Genomic DNA, 17,810 nt, shown 5'->3' on the forward strand with positions numbered 1-17,810 from the left:
CTTCTACAGCTCATCAGAGTTTAATTAATGTCTTTTGGTCTTCTTATAAATATAAAATATTCATATGTTTAAAGATGTTGAAAATGCAATTTCTGCACTTGTATGAATTTAAAGTGGTAGGACGTTTTATCATCCCATCACTGATAAAGCAACATGGAGGCTGACTGACATAAGGTCAAGATACTCCAGCTGTGAATTTCCTATACAGAGCTTGGGGTCAGACTAGATGGCCTTCAACTGTTTGTATGAAATACAGATTTTAGACAAAGCACACTACCAGTAACATTGCATAAATCTAGATTATATTAATTCAACCCAATAACTGATTTAATTATTTAACAGGCAAAAAAGGATACATAAGCCAAATATATCAGTACTTCAGCATCTTAACTCTAGAGTTATCTGAATAAAATTCATTACTTGAATTCATTCCACAGTATGGCTTTAGGCTTGCTTTGGAAAAGAAACAATCTTGGCTGCCCTTCTCATTCCTGAGAACACTGACTAAAGTTTTTAGGCCATTTGACTCAGACCTTAGATTCCTACCTGGAATGCTTTGCTCCATAAGGTATTCATAAAGCTCAAAGACATGCTTTTCAAACTCTGAAAAGTGACTGGGTGATAACTGGAAGCTAGGCAGGTCTACCTCTCTCCCCCCATCCTTCAGTACCAAGGAGGTACTGAAAGTGATAATCGGAAGCCTACTCACAAGTGAATGGGGGTTAACACACTGAAACCATCTTTTCTGACTGATGAGTTACACAAGGTGGCTCAACCTGTTCTGGATGGGACTGTGCTTCCCCTGAAGCAACAGGTACCTAGCAAGAAGAAATCTCCATGGTTTCAGACTGCAGGTCTTACTAGCACTATATGGAGATGCTAGAGAGGCATACTGGGGATTTCTGCTTCAAAGTATTTGCTTTATTATTGAACAATGGTTCTTCCTGTATTAAGCAGAATAAAAGGATATTAAATTACTGTAGCATATAAGACTTAAATTTATCAAACAATTACAGACATAGAGCATATTTAAATATATGCACATCTAACAGAATATGCATCCTTTTCGCAGTACTGCTTTGTTTCATTCCTGTTGTTCCCATATTGCATAACTGATCTTCCTATGCCTGACACAAAATAGCTAACAAGCCAAAACATTTGCTTATTATTAGTAGTACTGCACTGCATTTATATCCTGCCTATTTTCCCTCCTGTGAGGAACCCAAGGTGGCTTACATAGTTCCAGTTCATCCTCACAACAGCCCTGTAAGGTATGTTGAGCTGCAAGTTTGTGACTGACCCAAAGTCATCCAGTGAGCTTCATGGCTGAGGGGAGACTAGATTATTGCAATCCACCTGTCTTTAGATGAGAGATTCTTTCAGAGACCATTAAGATCCCAAAACTGTTAAGAACAAGCAAAATCAGATAGTTATTCCCCCTTTTCCCAAAGTATTTTTCCTCTGAAATCAGAGCAAATTTCAGAGATCAGATAACTAAAGAACATAAAAAGTGGAGTACACCACAATATCCAGTATATACACTGAATTAACCTACAAGTAATATAAAGGAGACATCTCCCAGAACCACAAGACAGATATCAGTGTTTATGGTGTCTTGCTGGTCGTCAGTATCAAATCAATATATATCATAAACTAGATACCCTGTTCTGTCATACTTATGATATTCTATATTTTTATCAACTCAGATCATAGAAAGGTTTTGGTCCTGTGCTTTTTTATAATTTGAATAGAAGGATATATGTATCAGGTTACATACAAACAAATAGCACAGCAGTCACTGAAAGAGAAATATATTTCACTCTATCACCCTTGTCAGTATCCTAGAAGAGCCAGTCTCCTGGAGGGGGTAAAAAAAGAAGCTTGGTAACATCATTTGGCCCTGGCTTTTACAGATAATGTCAACATGAATAAATTAGTAAGCGAACACAACACACAAAATGACACGTTTCATATTACTAATCTAGACCAATTACACAAACTACCACCCATGTGGTCATGATAATAACTAAAGTCAAAGCAGGCAAAACGTTGCCCAACACTGAATATCTATGGGTGTGGAATTTAAGAGGTCTTTGTTTTCACAGGAGAGGACTGAAAGCAGCCATATAGGGGCTGCCAAAATTCTAAAAATAACTTCACTACGGAAGTTTTGAACATATTCAGCAAGATAACGTATTCAACCCACAGAAAACAGAATTGCACAAGTTTTGTTCACACTTTAGCTTTCTCTATGTAACTTCACACACAAAAATTGTTTCTATGGCTTTTTTCCACTGAAATTCTGAACAAATGGAATTTAAAACTGTCACCCTAAATTAATTTACAAAGTGAACTTCGGTCATGTCTCAGAAACTTGTCCAGTTAGAAGATAAAAAAATTACAATACAAACATGGATAACAAACACCATGCATAAAATTCTCTTCTAAAAAGCCACTTGAAACTATGAACAACAGAAAATTATAAGAATGGGTGCTCCCAAAGACAAAGTACAACCAAAACAGTTTTGCTATACTAATCCTAACACAACTGGTCCAATAAAATGTATCATACAAACCTGTTTGGATCTTGTTTGTACATCAAAGCTTAATTGAAATAAATTCCCAGTTCTGCCAAAAAAAGTGCCTTCCCCAACACAGCCTCTAGATAAGGCTGGAATACAGGTGCAGTTTTCCAAGGAAAATATATCCAGAATATATTCATGAATACTGAGATTCAAAGATGCGCTCTGGTCTGCCATCTTTACACAGTGATTTAGGTGCCCACTTGAAAGTCAAGCATCAGCAGGTTTAGCTCTGTTCTGTGAAAAGTACCTTTTCTTTATTGTTCCTGAACAAACAGCTGTTTGAAGCACAACAGTATGTTGAGGAAGGGGTCTTTTTAGTTAGCTGGCAACCTGAGGCACTCTCTGCTACAGGCTTCACCAACCAGGTGCCTTTCCAACATACCCATATGCCAGCAGAGAATCATGTAAGATGCAGTCCAATACATCTGGAATGTTATAATTTTTTCCTGTAATTGTTATGTTTCTGTTGCAATTTAATGTGCTGTCTAAGCCCATTTTAATTGTTTCTGTATGCCACTTGAAATGCCTTTTTTGGTAGAAAGTTCGCAAAAATGAAAGAATGACTAAATAACCACCACACCACACACAAAGTAACTATTTTGCCATATCCCAGTGGCTTTTAAATAATAGTTCTGAAGAATAGTTCTCGCTATCAAAAAAAAGGCATCGATTGTTCGAATAGCATATTAACCATTCACAGGTGTGGGTGTGCGAAGAGCGGGGGGGGGCTTGTGAAGAGGAGAGAGTCAACTAAAAGACAATTGAAAAGGGAGCTCGAAAAAGGCCTGGGTGTTTAAAAATGCACGCGGAAAGCCTGACTACGACCCTGCCACTCGGTTATAAGAGCAGATGGTGGGTGGGTGCATGCATGCGGGGCGAGAAAGCAGGAACGAGCCGACGAAGGCTGCAGGAAGGCTAGCCAAGGCGAACGACCGAGCGAGGTGACGCGAGGGAGACGGGACGAGTGAAAGACCGTTCAGAGGAGGCTGCTGATACGGGGAAGAAATCGTTGAGAGGAAGGGTTGATAGGTGTCAGGCTGGGTCACGACGCTCCCGAAAGACTGGAGCGCCGGGGCAAAGCAGGGGGGGCGCTGGGCCTGGGGCCCGAAGAAAAGCCACAAGACGCGACGCCGAGCGATTTCGGCCTCCCGCGCCGCTTCCCTCGCCCGCCCACGGCCGTCCCCTCTCCAGCCTGGCCCCAGAGCGCCCAGCACAAGAAGCGCACATAGGCGGTCGACCACTTCTCTCACTGACCGGCTCGTGGACGCCATCTTCCTTCCTCTTCGCGGGAGCGTCTGCGTGCGGCTGGGCGTACTCGCCGACTCCCCTTTAAGCTTTACGCTCCGATGGGCGTCACCTGCCGTGGCCTCCGCTACGGAGCAGCGCAAGGGACAAACAGGATGGGAGCCGGGCGACGATTGTTGCCTCTTCGGCGGAGCAACTAGGCTGTAGGCGCTCCCGTAACAACAAGCCGAGGTGCTGTCTTCGTCCGAGTACTGAAGGCAGCTTTTGCCCGCGTCTGTGAGGTAGCAAAATCTGGCAGGGCAGTGCGTTGCACGACTTCCTGCGGCAGATGTTTGCAAGGTCCAACACATAAAAAGCACTAGTAAATTTTTTAAAACGGAACACGGAAAAGTCTGTACAGCTCTCTGATATGCTTCTTCTACAGCACTTGCATTTTCGTTGTGTTTCTTTTTACAACAGGACCTGGGTTGAACACTGGCAGCCTGAATTTGTTCAAAGCATACTACCATCTCAGGTCGTCAGCCTGCGCTGGGCATATATACAAAACCTCCTTTAACCGATGAAACATTTTAAACTATTCTGTCGCAACCTGAGTGTTTAAAGATCAGCCTAACACTGTTTTTCACCCGTGCATGTGAGGTGGAATAGGAAAGGCAGGATCACGCTCAGTCTGGATATTTTCTTCAGCAGTCTATCAACACTCCTCCTGCATAGCACGTGTATTTCAGTAGTAGCTACCATAAGGAAAAAGTTAACTACTTTAGAAAAGAATTTTGAATTTCTAAAAGAAGCAGTAACTACTTAAAGAGTAACAGTTCCCAAACTTAAAATCTTAAGGTGCACAGATTGTTGGCAAAGTTGGACGAATCTCAGGTGCTTGGCCAAGAACCCTTCCCAAGAATTACTATAAACACTCCCTTTTTGACCCATGCACTCATCAGCTGAAGTTACAATCTGCTACAAACATGTTATAATTTCTGTAAAATAAAAGAATGATTTTAGATCTACAAGATTTTAGTTTACAATTATAACATTATTTCACCAACTGCTTATGATGTATTTTGTAAAACTGCAAAACAAAACAAAACAGATTTATATTTACTGGGTTGTAGGACTAGAAGAGCCCACAAGTTACACAATATCCAAGAATGTGTCAGGACTAAAAGAGCCAAAGATACACTATAATATGGCTATAGAAACCCTGAAACTGAGAATAATAGTTTTGAACTGTTAAGATAGGCATCCTGATGTGATTTGGAAATTTATCAGTCTTGCTCCTGGTTTATATCCTAATCTAGGGGATGCCCCACCCAGCCCCTTTTTTCCCTTGTCTTAACCCATTCAATTTTCATTATCACACACTCTTGCCTCTTGCACACTGCCTATCTAACATAAAAAGATCCCTTCTTCATACCTTTGGACTGAATGCATTTCCTATATGTCTGAACAAACTGCAATGTTCTTTTGACTGTACACCTCCAGTGTAGTTGTGTTCGGTTCCTTGACAGATGCAATATTATCCATTTTGAGAGGCAAGAAAGTCCTACAAGTCAGGCTTGGCTGTGGATTCCTGAGCGTTGTAGAACTTTTTTGATCTAAACCTCAATCCTAAGGCTACAATCCTATATATACTCACCTGAGAGTAAGTACCACTGAACTCAATAGCATTCATTCCAGGATATAGGGATTCTTGTTTAGGATTGTACTGTGATGGTACAATCCATAGCACCTAGGAGTAAGCTACACTCAATATGGTGGAACTTACTTGTGAGTAAACATATATAAAATTTCTCTAAGATCTGCAAACAATGCACAATTTCTTCAAAATATAATCAACAATGGGATTTACTTCTAAGTAATATGTGCTGGTTCATTTTAGGTTAATCTTTAAGGCTAGTCTTAAATGATTAATTACCATATCTTAAAGATTGTTCATTTGCAGTTGAACAAGACAGGAAAATGGCAGAAACTATTTTCATAATATTCCTTGCTATGTTTGAAGAACACACTATTTCACTTACAAATGAAAATAATGAATGAAAAGCAAAGGCTGGGTAAGGTTAATAGCAATTTTTCACTTTTAATGATTTGTTAAATCAAATCAATGTTTCATAAAGCTGACAAACCATACTTACTTAATCCTCAAGGATCATTATTGTTAAATAAAACTGTAAAATTTGAAAGGACAGTATCATCTCATTATTATAGTTTATGCAAGATGCTCACTTGTTCAGTACAAAGCAAATTATTTATCTAATGTGCAAAGAAAACAATCTCATGGTACTTAGGTATCATCTGGACAGCCACAGGATCCTCTGAATTCTCAGATCTGATATCAAAGATGCTCAGACTTTGGCATTGGAAATCTGGGCTGCAATCCCTTTCTCATCTTAAAGCCAATATGAAAAGCATTGTGTTGGCTGCCTCCCTGAGGTTGGGAACTTGACATCAGGGGTTGTAAAGGGGGCATTGTGGTAGATGGCCTCATTTTACTTCTTCAGCCTCCTCCTCTCCCTCTCCAAACCACCCCAGCTGGAAAAAAACTGCCTAGTAAAAATTGAGAGGCATATTTTTCCTCCACAACTCCTCTCGCTTTATTAGATGCTTGTAAGCCACTAAACTAGGGAGTTCACGGCCATCAAGGGTACAACCTACAGGACTGTACCCTAAAGCAGTCCAACCTCTTCTCCATAGCCATTCCCTGTACAATCTGTTAAATTCACACCCTGTACTGTGCATGATATTTATTCATTTCAATTGCAAGGCCTTTTTTTTGCATTTTGTGCCCTGAAAGTGCATTTCTGTATTTATCTGTCATAGTAATGAGCAATGCAGCTGTATTAGCTACTCAAAATAGGCTATGTCATTTCCCAGACAAAGTTATTTAAAAATTATTCAAAGTTTGCAATGCATTCTACTCCAGAACTCTTGTGCAATAAACTGGGAGTCCACACCTTTTATTATAAAAACAATGCACATGATTTACTACATTTAAAATCTGTTATTTTTACTATTACATATTTGTTTTCAGATCTTTGTGAGAATTCATATAGCAGGATGTTTTACGAATGCTCACTCAGATCTTTGAAAAGACTACCCCGTTCATGTTGTGATGTACATATATGGAAAAAGTATCCTGCAAAAATCAACCATACCTGGTTCTTTTTAAGTAGCAGGAACCTAGATTACAATAGATTATGGTACCAGAAGGATTTGACAAAGGGAAGTCTAACACCCCTTGATCCAGTTCCATGGTGCCATGCTCATCCTGAACGCTTTCCTCTGCCATCATGCCAATTCCGGGGATCCTGCCCAGACAAAGGCTCTCAGACATCTGCTCTATGCAAGTGTATACCTGCACATGCAGAGGCTAACATTGTGGAGGTGGGTTATGTCCCAAACATCTCAGGGTGCATAATCTTCCCTTTGTCAGCATTCTTAATCATTCGATAGTTTGTACCCATGTGCAGTCAAATTCCCTTAGAATCCCTCTTCAGACTATAGTGCTGAGAGCACAAAGGTCTTTGGGGGCATAAGGACATTAGGGTGGAACTTGGGTGCATACCCAGTGCCTACATACTTTTATGCGTGAGCCATCTGAATGCCTGGACAGGGCTGGTATTATGCCTTAAATGCAAAAGAGATCAGTATTTAACCAATAAGTAATAAAGTGAATGCATAACAACTTGAACAAGTATAAAGGAATGCATTAGGTCTGGATTCTTATGGATATTGTCTGCATGTATTTTTACTTTAGCATGTTAAAAATGAGGGGAGGAAAGGATTTCACCAAAACCTTACCATTATAAACTGGAGGATAGAAAAATCCATTTCACAGACATTGTTAATATGAAATATCCAGCAGGTGGCAGCACAGTGCAATTTTTTAAAGTATAGTTTCATATGGGAAATTCTACATCTGTTTTTAAAGGTACAACTGTGCCTACATTTTTTTAAATGACATGAAATGTTAGCTTCTGAGTCAATGCTTCTTCCAATTCTTCAGGATCACTTCTGCTGCATTCAGTGTGCTGTCTTTCTGTCAACACAAAACACCATAAAGAATTGAGATCCACTAATGGAAGAATATATCAGACAGTGAAAAAAGTCAGTGACTGTTACTAACTTTGGAAACAGATTGAAGCCATGGCTTGCTCCACAGTTTTTCATTTTGACCACAGTGGCCATTGCAGAACATGTTAGTTACCAGTTGAGGTTTTGAAATTTGAAAAGCATTTCATACACAGAGGGCCTTTCCTAAAAATACAACTAACGGCAGAATTGTATAGAACAGACTTGACTGTGCAGCTGGGAACGAGGCCATGAGGTTTTATATTGTAAACTTGTTTTATATTTTATTGTATTATATTTTAATTGATATATTTGTGAGCCGCCCCGAGGCTTCGGCGAATGGGGCAGCATAAAAATTTTCTAAATAAATAAATAATACCCCGGCACAGCCTTTCATTTTTCCTATGTTAGCAATTATTCTTTCACTCTTACGGGGATAAGTAAAGCATTAAACCTGGGAACATTCTTGTGGAGGGCTCAAATGTGTAACACTTTGTTGGCCTAACCTTCACTGCGTATTCCCCCAGTTAAGTTTGGGTGTGCAGTGTGCAGTGCAGGTTCTTTTGATCTGGTTCACCTGATGGAACCTGGTCAACCCTTCTCACACAGGGCTGGTTGATTGATTTATTTAAACATTCTTGCATATACTAGGGGAATATACCAAAGTATTTTTAAAATCAATAATACACACACAAAAAGGCCATTGGAAATTCTGACCTAAATATACTCCTCTGAGATATACCAGGTAGATAACTTTCTTGGACCATTTCCTTCAAAGCAGGGATCACCTTTGCAAAGATTTTGTGGATCAGTCTATTCTAGGTACAGATCCCACCCAGCTTCATTGTATGGGGTCTTCCCAGCCTTGCCCACTATCTATTCTTCTTCAAACCAGTAAAAATATGCCAGAAAAGATGATGTGGGTGTTCACTGAGTTAGCACAGCTGTATCAGTTCCAAGCATTTAAACCAAACACTGCCTTTTTTATCCTAACAAACAAATAAAAATGAAGGAATCAACATATAGAGGTGATTTAGAAAAGAAAACCAAAAATGAAGAAATGATCTGTTCTGCTTTTGTTCTACCATTGAGGGAATTTTATATGAGCCAGTACTTTACAGTGTAAAAGTTACTGAACTAAATCCCAGCAGTCACATTCTCTTTTGGAACCCTTGCAAAGAACAATTTCTCAGGATGGGCCATTTCAGCCACTCAGTACCCCATTGCCACCATCAATACCAAGAAAAGCCTATTTTTTTCAAAAGAATCCTTGTTAGAAGCAAAAATCTTATTGCTGACTTTTCCCCAATCAGCCCTGGGGTTAAGCTTTACTGTCACCTTCAGATTTGTTATCAGCCAGTGTGCAGATTTAGCTTTGAACAAGCTCTTCTGGTTGGTCGGTTAATTATCAGACACAAATAACCAGGCAAAGATTATCCTTCTACCAAGACATAGACATTCCTAAGCCAGGACTTCATCGGGCAAGTAGGTGTGTTCTTTGATAAAAGAGACAATGACGGGGTTTGTATAACATGACAGCCCATTTGTGGCTTATAAGGCATGGTAGATGGTTGTGTGATAAGAACCAGGGATGGGTTTGTCACATGGCTCAGTTTTGCCCTAGCAGCAGTCATGGCTTGCGACCTACAACAGGTTGTTAAACTGAGATGACATGAGCCATCATGAGTCAAGCCCTGCTATAAAATCCCCTGACTGCCCTTGCCAAGTAGGTGTCAGGCAGGAGTTGCTGACAGGCTTCCCCAAAGTGATGTTTGGGAGTGGCTGGCAGATGCTTCTCTCTCACTCGCGAACACACTGAGGCTCAGAACAGCGGATGGACTGCAGCAGTGGCAGTGACTGGCACCAGCTCACAAGTTGGTGGCGGTGACTGTGGCTCCACCATTTCTCATCACCGTGCTGTGCGCAAAACCTGGGCTTGGCATGGCAGCAGGGAATGCAGGAACAACGAATGTCGCTGCTGACTCACCAGTCAGAGCTGCAGCAAGCCATTTTGGTTGTGTCATCAGCAGAGAACTGAGAAGCAATCCCTGTGCCTTTCCCCACCTCCAAAATGGTGTGAGCCTTTGTAAGTTCCCTGTGGCTGGGGGGGGGGGGGGGGATGACGGACTCCTGCAGAGTTCAAAGGGATACCCATAGGGGGTAGGCAAGGGCCACGGCTTATTGTCCACTGGGCACATTATGGGCTTTCAGGCAGAAAATCCACACCGTGTGTCTTGTGCCAAAGCATGGGTAGTTATACTGTGCAAATTTACCCAGGCGGTATGAGGCAGCCCCATGGGGCATATTTGCTGTTTACCTGAAGATTCTTAATCCAATCTGCCCTCTTTGCAGTCTTAGGGCCAGATAATTCAGCACACAATTGATGTTTTAACACAGATCCAGAAAGGAGGTTTCTGTATTACAGAAACAAAGTGTAAATAGTGGACTTTGGGGGGACAGTGGGTCTCTGCAAATGCAAAACTTTGCCATCCACTAGAATCAGTTATAGGGAAGAGGAGAACAAAAAGTGTCTCCATATTGGAGACCACAGAAATGGACTGTAGTCCCCAGGAATTCCATTAAATCACAGAAATTTTCTAATATTTATTAGCTGACCTTCTGTCCAAGGGCACATAAGGAAACAACATAAAACCCAAAATCCAAGCTGCCACCACTGTCCCAAATATCTAATCAGAACAGCAGAATTAAAAATCATAGCAGAATAACAAAAACTGTTTCAATTACAAACATCCACAATCAAAAGGGTCACAAAGAAACAGCAGGCAATAAAACAGATAAATAATAATACCTTCATATAATAAGCCCAGCCATGCATTCAGTATTAGCTGCCATCCACAATGTGAAAAGCTTCACTTCCCAGCTGCATGCTGTTCTACATATAGGAAATGGGCTCTTTTGGGAAGAAATTTCACAAGTGTAGATACCACAACAGAGAATTCATCCTTCCTTGTTCCTACCAATTTTATTTGGCAAATACTGGAGCATTAAGCAGTTTGCTTGATGCCAGTTTGTTGTTGTTTCCTTGACTTCCGAACCACAACAAAAAAAATTGGCACTTGCATAGTACTGCATATCTTATGTACATCAAGCAACAGTATCAATTAAATCAATTTAAATTCTAGATTGTAACACAACCAAATATGGGAAATTCAAAAGGCAGGGAAATGAATACTTCTGCAAAGCATCTGATGTGAACACTAATATAGCATCATTTGCTTCTCTCCAGACAACAGACCAGCAAAAGTTAAGTGCTAAATTTGTTGTGAGTTTGTTTTTTTGTTTTGTTTTTTTGTTTTTGGTTGTTGTTTTTGGGCAGACATTGCAAGTTTATCTGGCCTGTCAATTTGTATTTTGATCCTGCAGCTCTAAGTGAGAGCATGGAACTGCTCAACCATATAATTAGAATGCAGGTTATTTTTAGTGTAAATTTACTGCATTTTGCCTTTGTGAAACATGCCTCTTAACCAAGCCCTTCAATACGTCCCGAGGTTTCACAAGTCAACTTCTGCTCATGACCCTTTTGCCCCTAATCCAGCTTCCACAACCCTCTGCCCAAGGGCAACAGGGCTGGAACTGGTTGAAATAGTTTCACTGAGCTGGCCAAACACATCATCCTGTAGCATATACAGATATCCTTAATATCCTCACCTAGTAGTACTCATTCTATTGAGTTTCTGTAAGTGAAATACAACAGTGGAACCAGCTGCCTAGAGAGATGTGGGCTCTCCCACACTGGAGACATTCAAGGCAGAACTGGGAAGCCATCTGAGTGGGATGGTGGAAATGGGTGTCCTGCAACAGCAGGAGGTTGGACTTGATGGCCTTCATGGCCCCTTCCAACTCTACTATTCTATGAGTCTATGAAATGGCTGAGGAGTTAAGGCATTTGTAAGACAAATAGAGGAACTAAAGGGAGGAAGGGAAGAAAACAGGCTTTTTGAAGGGAGGAATCTGTCTGAGATAGTTTTTATATGTAGAAAAGAAAGGCAATTCTGTCAGTATCTCACTGCTAGGAGTTTGCACTATTACAAATGCTGGGAATCATACTTTCGAATTCAGTACTGTCATTCTACTAGTTTCTACCATTTGCAGAAAATTCATTTTATCCTTCCTAAGAATCAACTCAAATACTTTTATCGCACTTATTGTACAAAGCATTACACAAGGTGCTTCACGAGCCACCGCACACTGCACAAGGCACTGTGCAAGGCATTGCAACTCTATTAGATTAGATGTTGTTTGTGCAAGTTAGGCTACTTCTGATGGCAGTTGTGGAAGCAGTGGTAGAGCTGCTGATAAGGTTAAGATGCATTTACAGGAAAACTGTAGGGACAGAAGCCATGGCCAAAGGACCTCACCTACTACTGCTATCTCAGTGTTAAATTTCGTTCCCAGCGGGGAGAATAATTAATTTATTCATCATATCTAACAATACATTAAGAGTAGTAAGTGGAACATAGTGAAGCACACGAGCTGCAGGTTTTCTGGTTCAAAGTTCATATTATGCCCTTAAGCAAGCAATTACCTTTTATTACCTCCTTATTCTGATTCTGGAGTACTTTATTACACTGATTAGACTTTGAGCATTTAGAAAGATCATGATGTGAATACTATAAATATGATTATATCTTTAAAAAAATTATTACCACAACATTGCAACGCTATTTTAATTGTTTAATAAGGGACAATGAGAGAAGACTAGTTTAAGTACTAAGACAACATTGTGGATATGCTAAACATTATTTAAACGCTGGTTGTAGAACTTACTTTGATGAAGCAAAATCTTATGTATTTCTCAAATTGACCTTTGGTCTCTGGGCCACAAAATGAGGTGAGAGGAATAGCTGACAGTTTCTGAAATGGAAAAAAAATAACAATTATATCCTTACAAAGTACATTAAATTAGCTTAGAACTTGGATACGTCAATAATGCTATTTTTGTCACAATGTAAAAGAATGATGACTAAGATCTTAATTAAAGTTGTGTCATCATATATTACAACATTCCCGCATAAAAGATACCACGCTATTATCATGAATGAAGATTTCACATGTGAATGTTTGGTTGCAGATAAACAATCTTACCTGGCTGGGTAACACAACAACCCACCCTTGTTTGTTATCACAGGTGGGTTGAAGCATCAAGTGAATGAGGGCCAATTCGGCACCAGTGGCTAGCTTTTTCAAACGTATCACCCTGTGGTGCCTAGTGTAGTGCTGCTGTCACCCATGGAGGGTTATGGTATCATTCAAAACTGGGTGGATAAGCCCAAACAGCCAATGAACCACGCACCAAGAGTGGCCAAAATCCTTTGCTACTCTTGACAAGTAGCTCCCAGGTAAGCATCACTAACAGGAGCCCCCAAGGTACAAAGTAATACAGTCAGAAGCTTTTCCCCGCCAGTGCTGAAACAAAGCAGCTGTTTTTTCTGAAGGCTTAAGCATAGACTTCTCAGGCCACTTGCAAGGATGGCCAGGATCTGCTGCTCCCTGAACAGGTATACTCTCCTTACTGGCAGTATCTACTCTCAAACCCCTTGTAAGGATGTCTGGAAGGTAGAAGGACTATTCTTAGACAGGAGTGCATGATCCCTTCGGAAAAGCTGCAAAAGAATGTGGCAGCCCTGTCAAACAGATCCAGAGAAGCAGAAGTGCCCAATCACCTCCCACATTCTCCAGGTTGCAATTGCCTGTTTGCACTATGGCAACAAAACCTTAGGTATCCCTACAGCACAAGCAGGGGCCCTGTAGGATGAAGCTTCCATCCTTGCCGGGGACAAGATGCAGGAGTCAACCACAACAAGTAGAGGAGGCACTGCACATTGTCCTAGCCAAGCATGGAAATTTCTCCCCATTGTGCTTCAGTGCAGAAGCCCTGTTTGTATAATAAGAACCCTCTGATAGCTGAAGCTCACAGTCATCACTGACAGAGACAGGAGATTTGTTTCTTCTTGTAGTGTCCCCTGGGATACCATGTGGCGGATCAAGAGGGAAGGAGGCAGCAAAGGCACAAATGATTTGTTGCCAGAGAGGGTTGTTGTACTGTGTAAACTCAGTCATCGTGTGCTCAGTCCAGGAAGCAGTAGTCAAGGGGCACAGGGTTTGCAAAATATTTGATTAATTGCTTCATAAGACAAGTGTTTTCCCTGTTAGAATTCTGGAGTGCTGCTTCCTAGATTAGTGCCATCCCATATCCTAGAAGCATAGAAACATAGAAACAGAGCGAGTCAGAAGAGGCCTCCTGAGCCATCTAGTCTGACCCCTGGCTCCAGCCAGCTCCACCCATGACATGCCCACCATGTGCATGCCTAGCCTATCCTTGAATACCCTCCCTGATGGGGCCTCAACCCATTCCATACCCTCCGGGTCCTAACTGTCAGGAAGTACTTCCTGGCATCCAAATTGAAGCATTTGTTTCCCCAGTTGTTTCTCCTCATCATGTGAGCAAAAGAGTTTAGGAAAGGAAAACAGCTGTTTTTTAAGCTGTGCCTGTGTCTAGTTTATGGAAGTTACACAGATTGGTGTAACCTCCAGGGTTCAAAAATCTGCAAAGGCATAATCCTATGAAAATTTATACAAAAGAAAGCCCTACATCCCAGCATGTCCCAGGCAGCATGCTGGTAGAAGTAGGCCCCTTTTCTGTCTAAACTAGAAAAGGATTGCACCCTAAAAGAATAAATTTTTGCTGGGATAGGGAAAGATTGCCGCAAGCCTAGCAATGGACATACAGCTTTCCACTGTGTTCACAGACCTGATCACCCTTTTTACAACCTCACTTGAATTATAAGGTATAATATTAAATACATTTTAATTAAAGAATATGAAGAAACAAACCCTCACCTTAGATTTTATCATCCATTTCACAAATTTATAATCATAGGGTTTATCTTGCTCCATGTCAGATAGATCCACATCTTAAACAAAACAAAAATGTCAAACAGAAAAAGGAAACATTGTTTTCCAGCAGAATGACTTTAAGTCATCTGGGCACTTCTGCACAGATGGAAGGGGCCACAGTTGAATGAGCCGCAGTCCAAGCTGGGAAAGTGTCCTGCTCGAATGGAACATTATACTTTTCCTTCCCCAGAACTGTTCTAAAGCTGTGCTCTAAGAGCAGAGCAAAACATTATTGTAAGGGCCTCCTGCCCAAAACAGCAGCCCTGTGTTATCTCCACCTCATTTTCATCTGTAACTTAATCAAGCCCTGCTCAACATCATCAGTTGCTGGTGGAGAAACTAAATGGTGATATCAGAAATTGGGGAGCCTTTCTGTAGCTTTCAGGGTGAGAGCAAAACAACACCACCACCAAGCTGCAGTTTTTGGCAACAGCCAAAACAGACAGTTTACTGTCTAGTTCTGCAATAACTGCAGCGGTGTGCCCACTGGGCAGACTGACTTGATCAAACACGTCACCGTGGCTTAAACTGATGGCATGTGCTGGGCACTATTAGCCTAATTATCATGCTTGGTGAGGCTTGTCATGTTATCTGAACCTGGCTGGCATGGCCTGTCTGAGCAGGAAACAATCCTCAACAGAAAGCCATTGTTTGAGATTTGTTTTCTGCTCTGCCATGCTGCCTTGGTTCAGGTGACACACCAGGGTGTACCCAGAGGGGAAAATACTGGTATCAATCAATCAATCAATCAATCAAAAAAGAAAATGCATATAGATACACTGCTTTTATGAGGATGTTTCCCCCTTTTTCTCTTTCTAACAGATTAAAGTAAAAAGCTTCCAAAATACAGTCCTTTACTTACGTTGGCTTTGCAATAGAGTGATATTGCATCACCCTTACTCATAACAACAATGCTAAACTGAATCCTCCTCCCTTTTCCTCTAAAAGGGTCTGTCTCCACCCTCAGGGAGGTTCATGATACTTGTGGAACAGATATCAAGAATGATGGGTATTACTCATTTGCTCTGACAGCACACAACTGAGTTAATGAACTCACAACCTTTCCCTTCTGACTTCCATTGTTCTACAGTGTCTCCCCACACCCCTTGAACTACAGGCAGTCTGCTTCTTACCAGCCACTTCGCTAATCTTGCTTGTTGACCTTGGCACTTCAGTGATGCATTCCAACTGCATTCTTGTCTAGCTCACTTACAGCGTTTGAGCTTTCTCGCTCAGAATGCTGTATTTTGAGAGAAGCAGGCCCATGCTCTACGACCGAAGCCCCTTACTCATAGTACATTTATAAAGGCTTCAGGTGCTTCCATCCTTGCCATAGATTAAAAAAAAATTACTAACTTAACATGGACACATCAACAATCATGAAGTATCCTCCCTCTGGAACAACAGGTTTCAGTCCAACTTCCTGGAGCATCTGAGCCATTTGGTTCCGTTTGCCTTCCAGCTCTCTAGGCAGGGAGTTGAAGTAGCAGTCTGGATCATCCATGCGTTTCAAGTCCTTCAGAAAGGCTTGTGCTACTGCCTCCTGAAAATTTAAATCAGTAAAGAAAAAAATGTTGGGACAATTAGCAAAAAGTGGAAGACTCTAGACAGACTTTGTAAATATGCATTGTAATATTTAAATAGCTATAGTCAAAGAAATGCTCCAATCTGTAGAATCCAAACGTCATTTTTCCCATAAGGTTTACTACCCAAAGAGACAATTAAGAGTTAAGCTTTGTCAGAAGTGGGTTTTAACAGGAAATAAAAACTAGTAACTGGCATATTGGCATGCTTCCAAGAAAACCTAGCTATCACTAGAATGTGTATTTCTTTCAAATGCACAATTTTTAAAAGGCCTTTTTCTGAGTTTCTTAGGATGTGAGCTTCACCTCTGCAAACTCACAATCTCTTTTCACTTTTTTGCCCATCTAGCCAAAACATTTCTGAGAGGGAGGGAAAGAGGCTAGAGACACCTCAGGATGCTGTGAGCTAGGTGCCTTTCCTTCACACTTTCAAAGCTACAGATCTTTCTTTCAAAAACATCTTTATTGACCAAAGCATTTTCCAGAAGCACAATCACCCAGAATGAATCTCTGAGCATGCACAGAGTGGTTTGTTGAATGCAACTCAGTATTTACTTCTAGGAACTCTCCTTTTGAATATGTTTGGGCCTCATCCTTTCTCCTGCTGTTTATTGGTGCTAGCCACTGAAGCTGCAACAGAATCTTTACAAAATCATAATACTCTATTTATTACTACCTACCTGTAAAGGAGTTGGACATGTATAGATTGTATTTTGTTGAACAACCTGCAAATGTTTTATCAGGTGCTGGGGACCAACAGACCAGCCAAGCTTAAAGAAGATATAAAGTGCAGTAAGTATTTGGCTATTTACTTAACATTTACAAAATCTTAAGTATGGAGCTGAGCTGAGAAGTGCAAAAATATTCACATTTTAACTAGTACTATCAGTACTCTGTATAAACTTTGCAGATAAGCACATAAGAGTTACTAACCCACAAAGCTGTTTACTTATACATACATATCAGCCATCTGGGATATAATTCCTCATGATTTGTTTTTGCTGCTCTGGTCTTCCAGTGTTCACTATTAGCTTTTCAGTAGGACTATAGAGCTACTGGGGACTGAAAAACCCCAAATGTTTTGCAAAAGGTCCTCCTGGTTCTTTGGACCATGGCCTTAGTTCCCCACATGCACTCTCCTCCCAGCAACCACCACCTTCTATAAATGACATTGGAATCAACATAGTAAACATGAAGTCTCATAAACTGTGATGCCCAATTTCTCACAATAAATATACTCCTGATTGTTCTAAGCTGAAACATGTTCAAGGTATATACCACATATGTTATATACCAGACAAGGCACTTAGAATGTTCAGTGCCTGACAGTTTTTTAATGTCAGTGTTGAAACTGTGTGTGCATGTAACTCTATATAAATAGTTATCAGATATGGAGATCGAGATGGGA

General features: G+C 40.8%; 2 protein-coding genes across 4 annotated transcripts in view; both read right to left on the minus strand.

Annotated features, from left to right (window-relative positions):
• Window positions 1–4,186, minus strand: part of GTF2B (general transcription factor IIB) — a 28,517-nt gene extending 24,331 nt beyond the window's left edge. Inside the window, exon 1 of the mRNA XM_044432210.1 lies at window positions 3,840–4,186. Coding sequence (XP_044288145.1) covers window positions 3,840–4,180 — 341 coding nt within the window. The 5' untranslated portion in view covers window positions 4,181–4,186. The remainder of the gene's footprint in view (window positions 1–3,839) is intronic.
• A 1,699-nt stretch (window positions 4,187–5,885) lies between these two features.
• KYAT3 (kynurenine aminotransferase 3) overlaps window positions 5,886–17,810 on the minus strand; it is a 33,439-nt gene continuing 21,514 nt past the window's right edge. For all 3 annotated transcript variants that reach the window (XM_044432213.1, XM_044432214.1, XM_044432211.1), the window contains 5 exons: window positions 17,083–17,172; window positions 16,176–16,362; window positions 14,763–14,836; window positions 12,690–12,776; window positions 5,886–7,869 (listed from right to left, as the gene is read on the minus strand). In XM_044432213.1, the coding sequence (XP_044288148.1) occupies window positions 7,813–7,869; window positions 12,690–12,776; window positions 14,763–14,836; window positions 16,176–16,362; window positions 17,083–17,172 (495 nt within the window). In that variant the 3' untranslated portion in view covers window positions 5,886–7,812. The remainder of the gene's footprint in view (window positions 7,870–12,689; window positions 12,777–14,762; window positions 14,837–16,175; window positions 16,363–17,082; window positions 17,173–17,810) is intronic.

Source organism: Varanus komodoensis, unplaced genomic scaffold (genome assembly GCF_004798865.1).
Source record: "Varanus komodoensis strain SLA01 unplaced genomic scaffold, ASM479886v1 scaffold24, whole genome shotgun sequence".
Taxonomy (NCBI): Eukaryota; Metazoa; Chordata; class Lepidosauria; order Squamata; family Varanidae; genus Varanus; species Varanus komodoensis.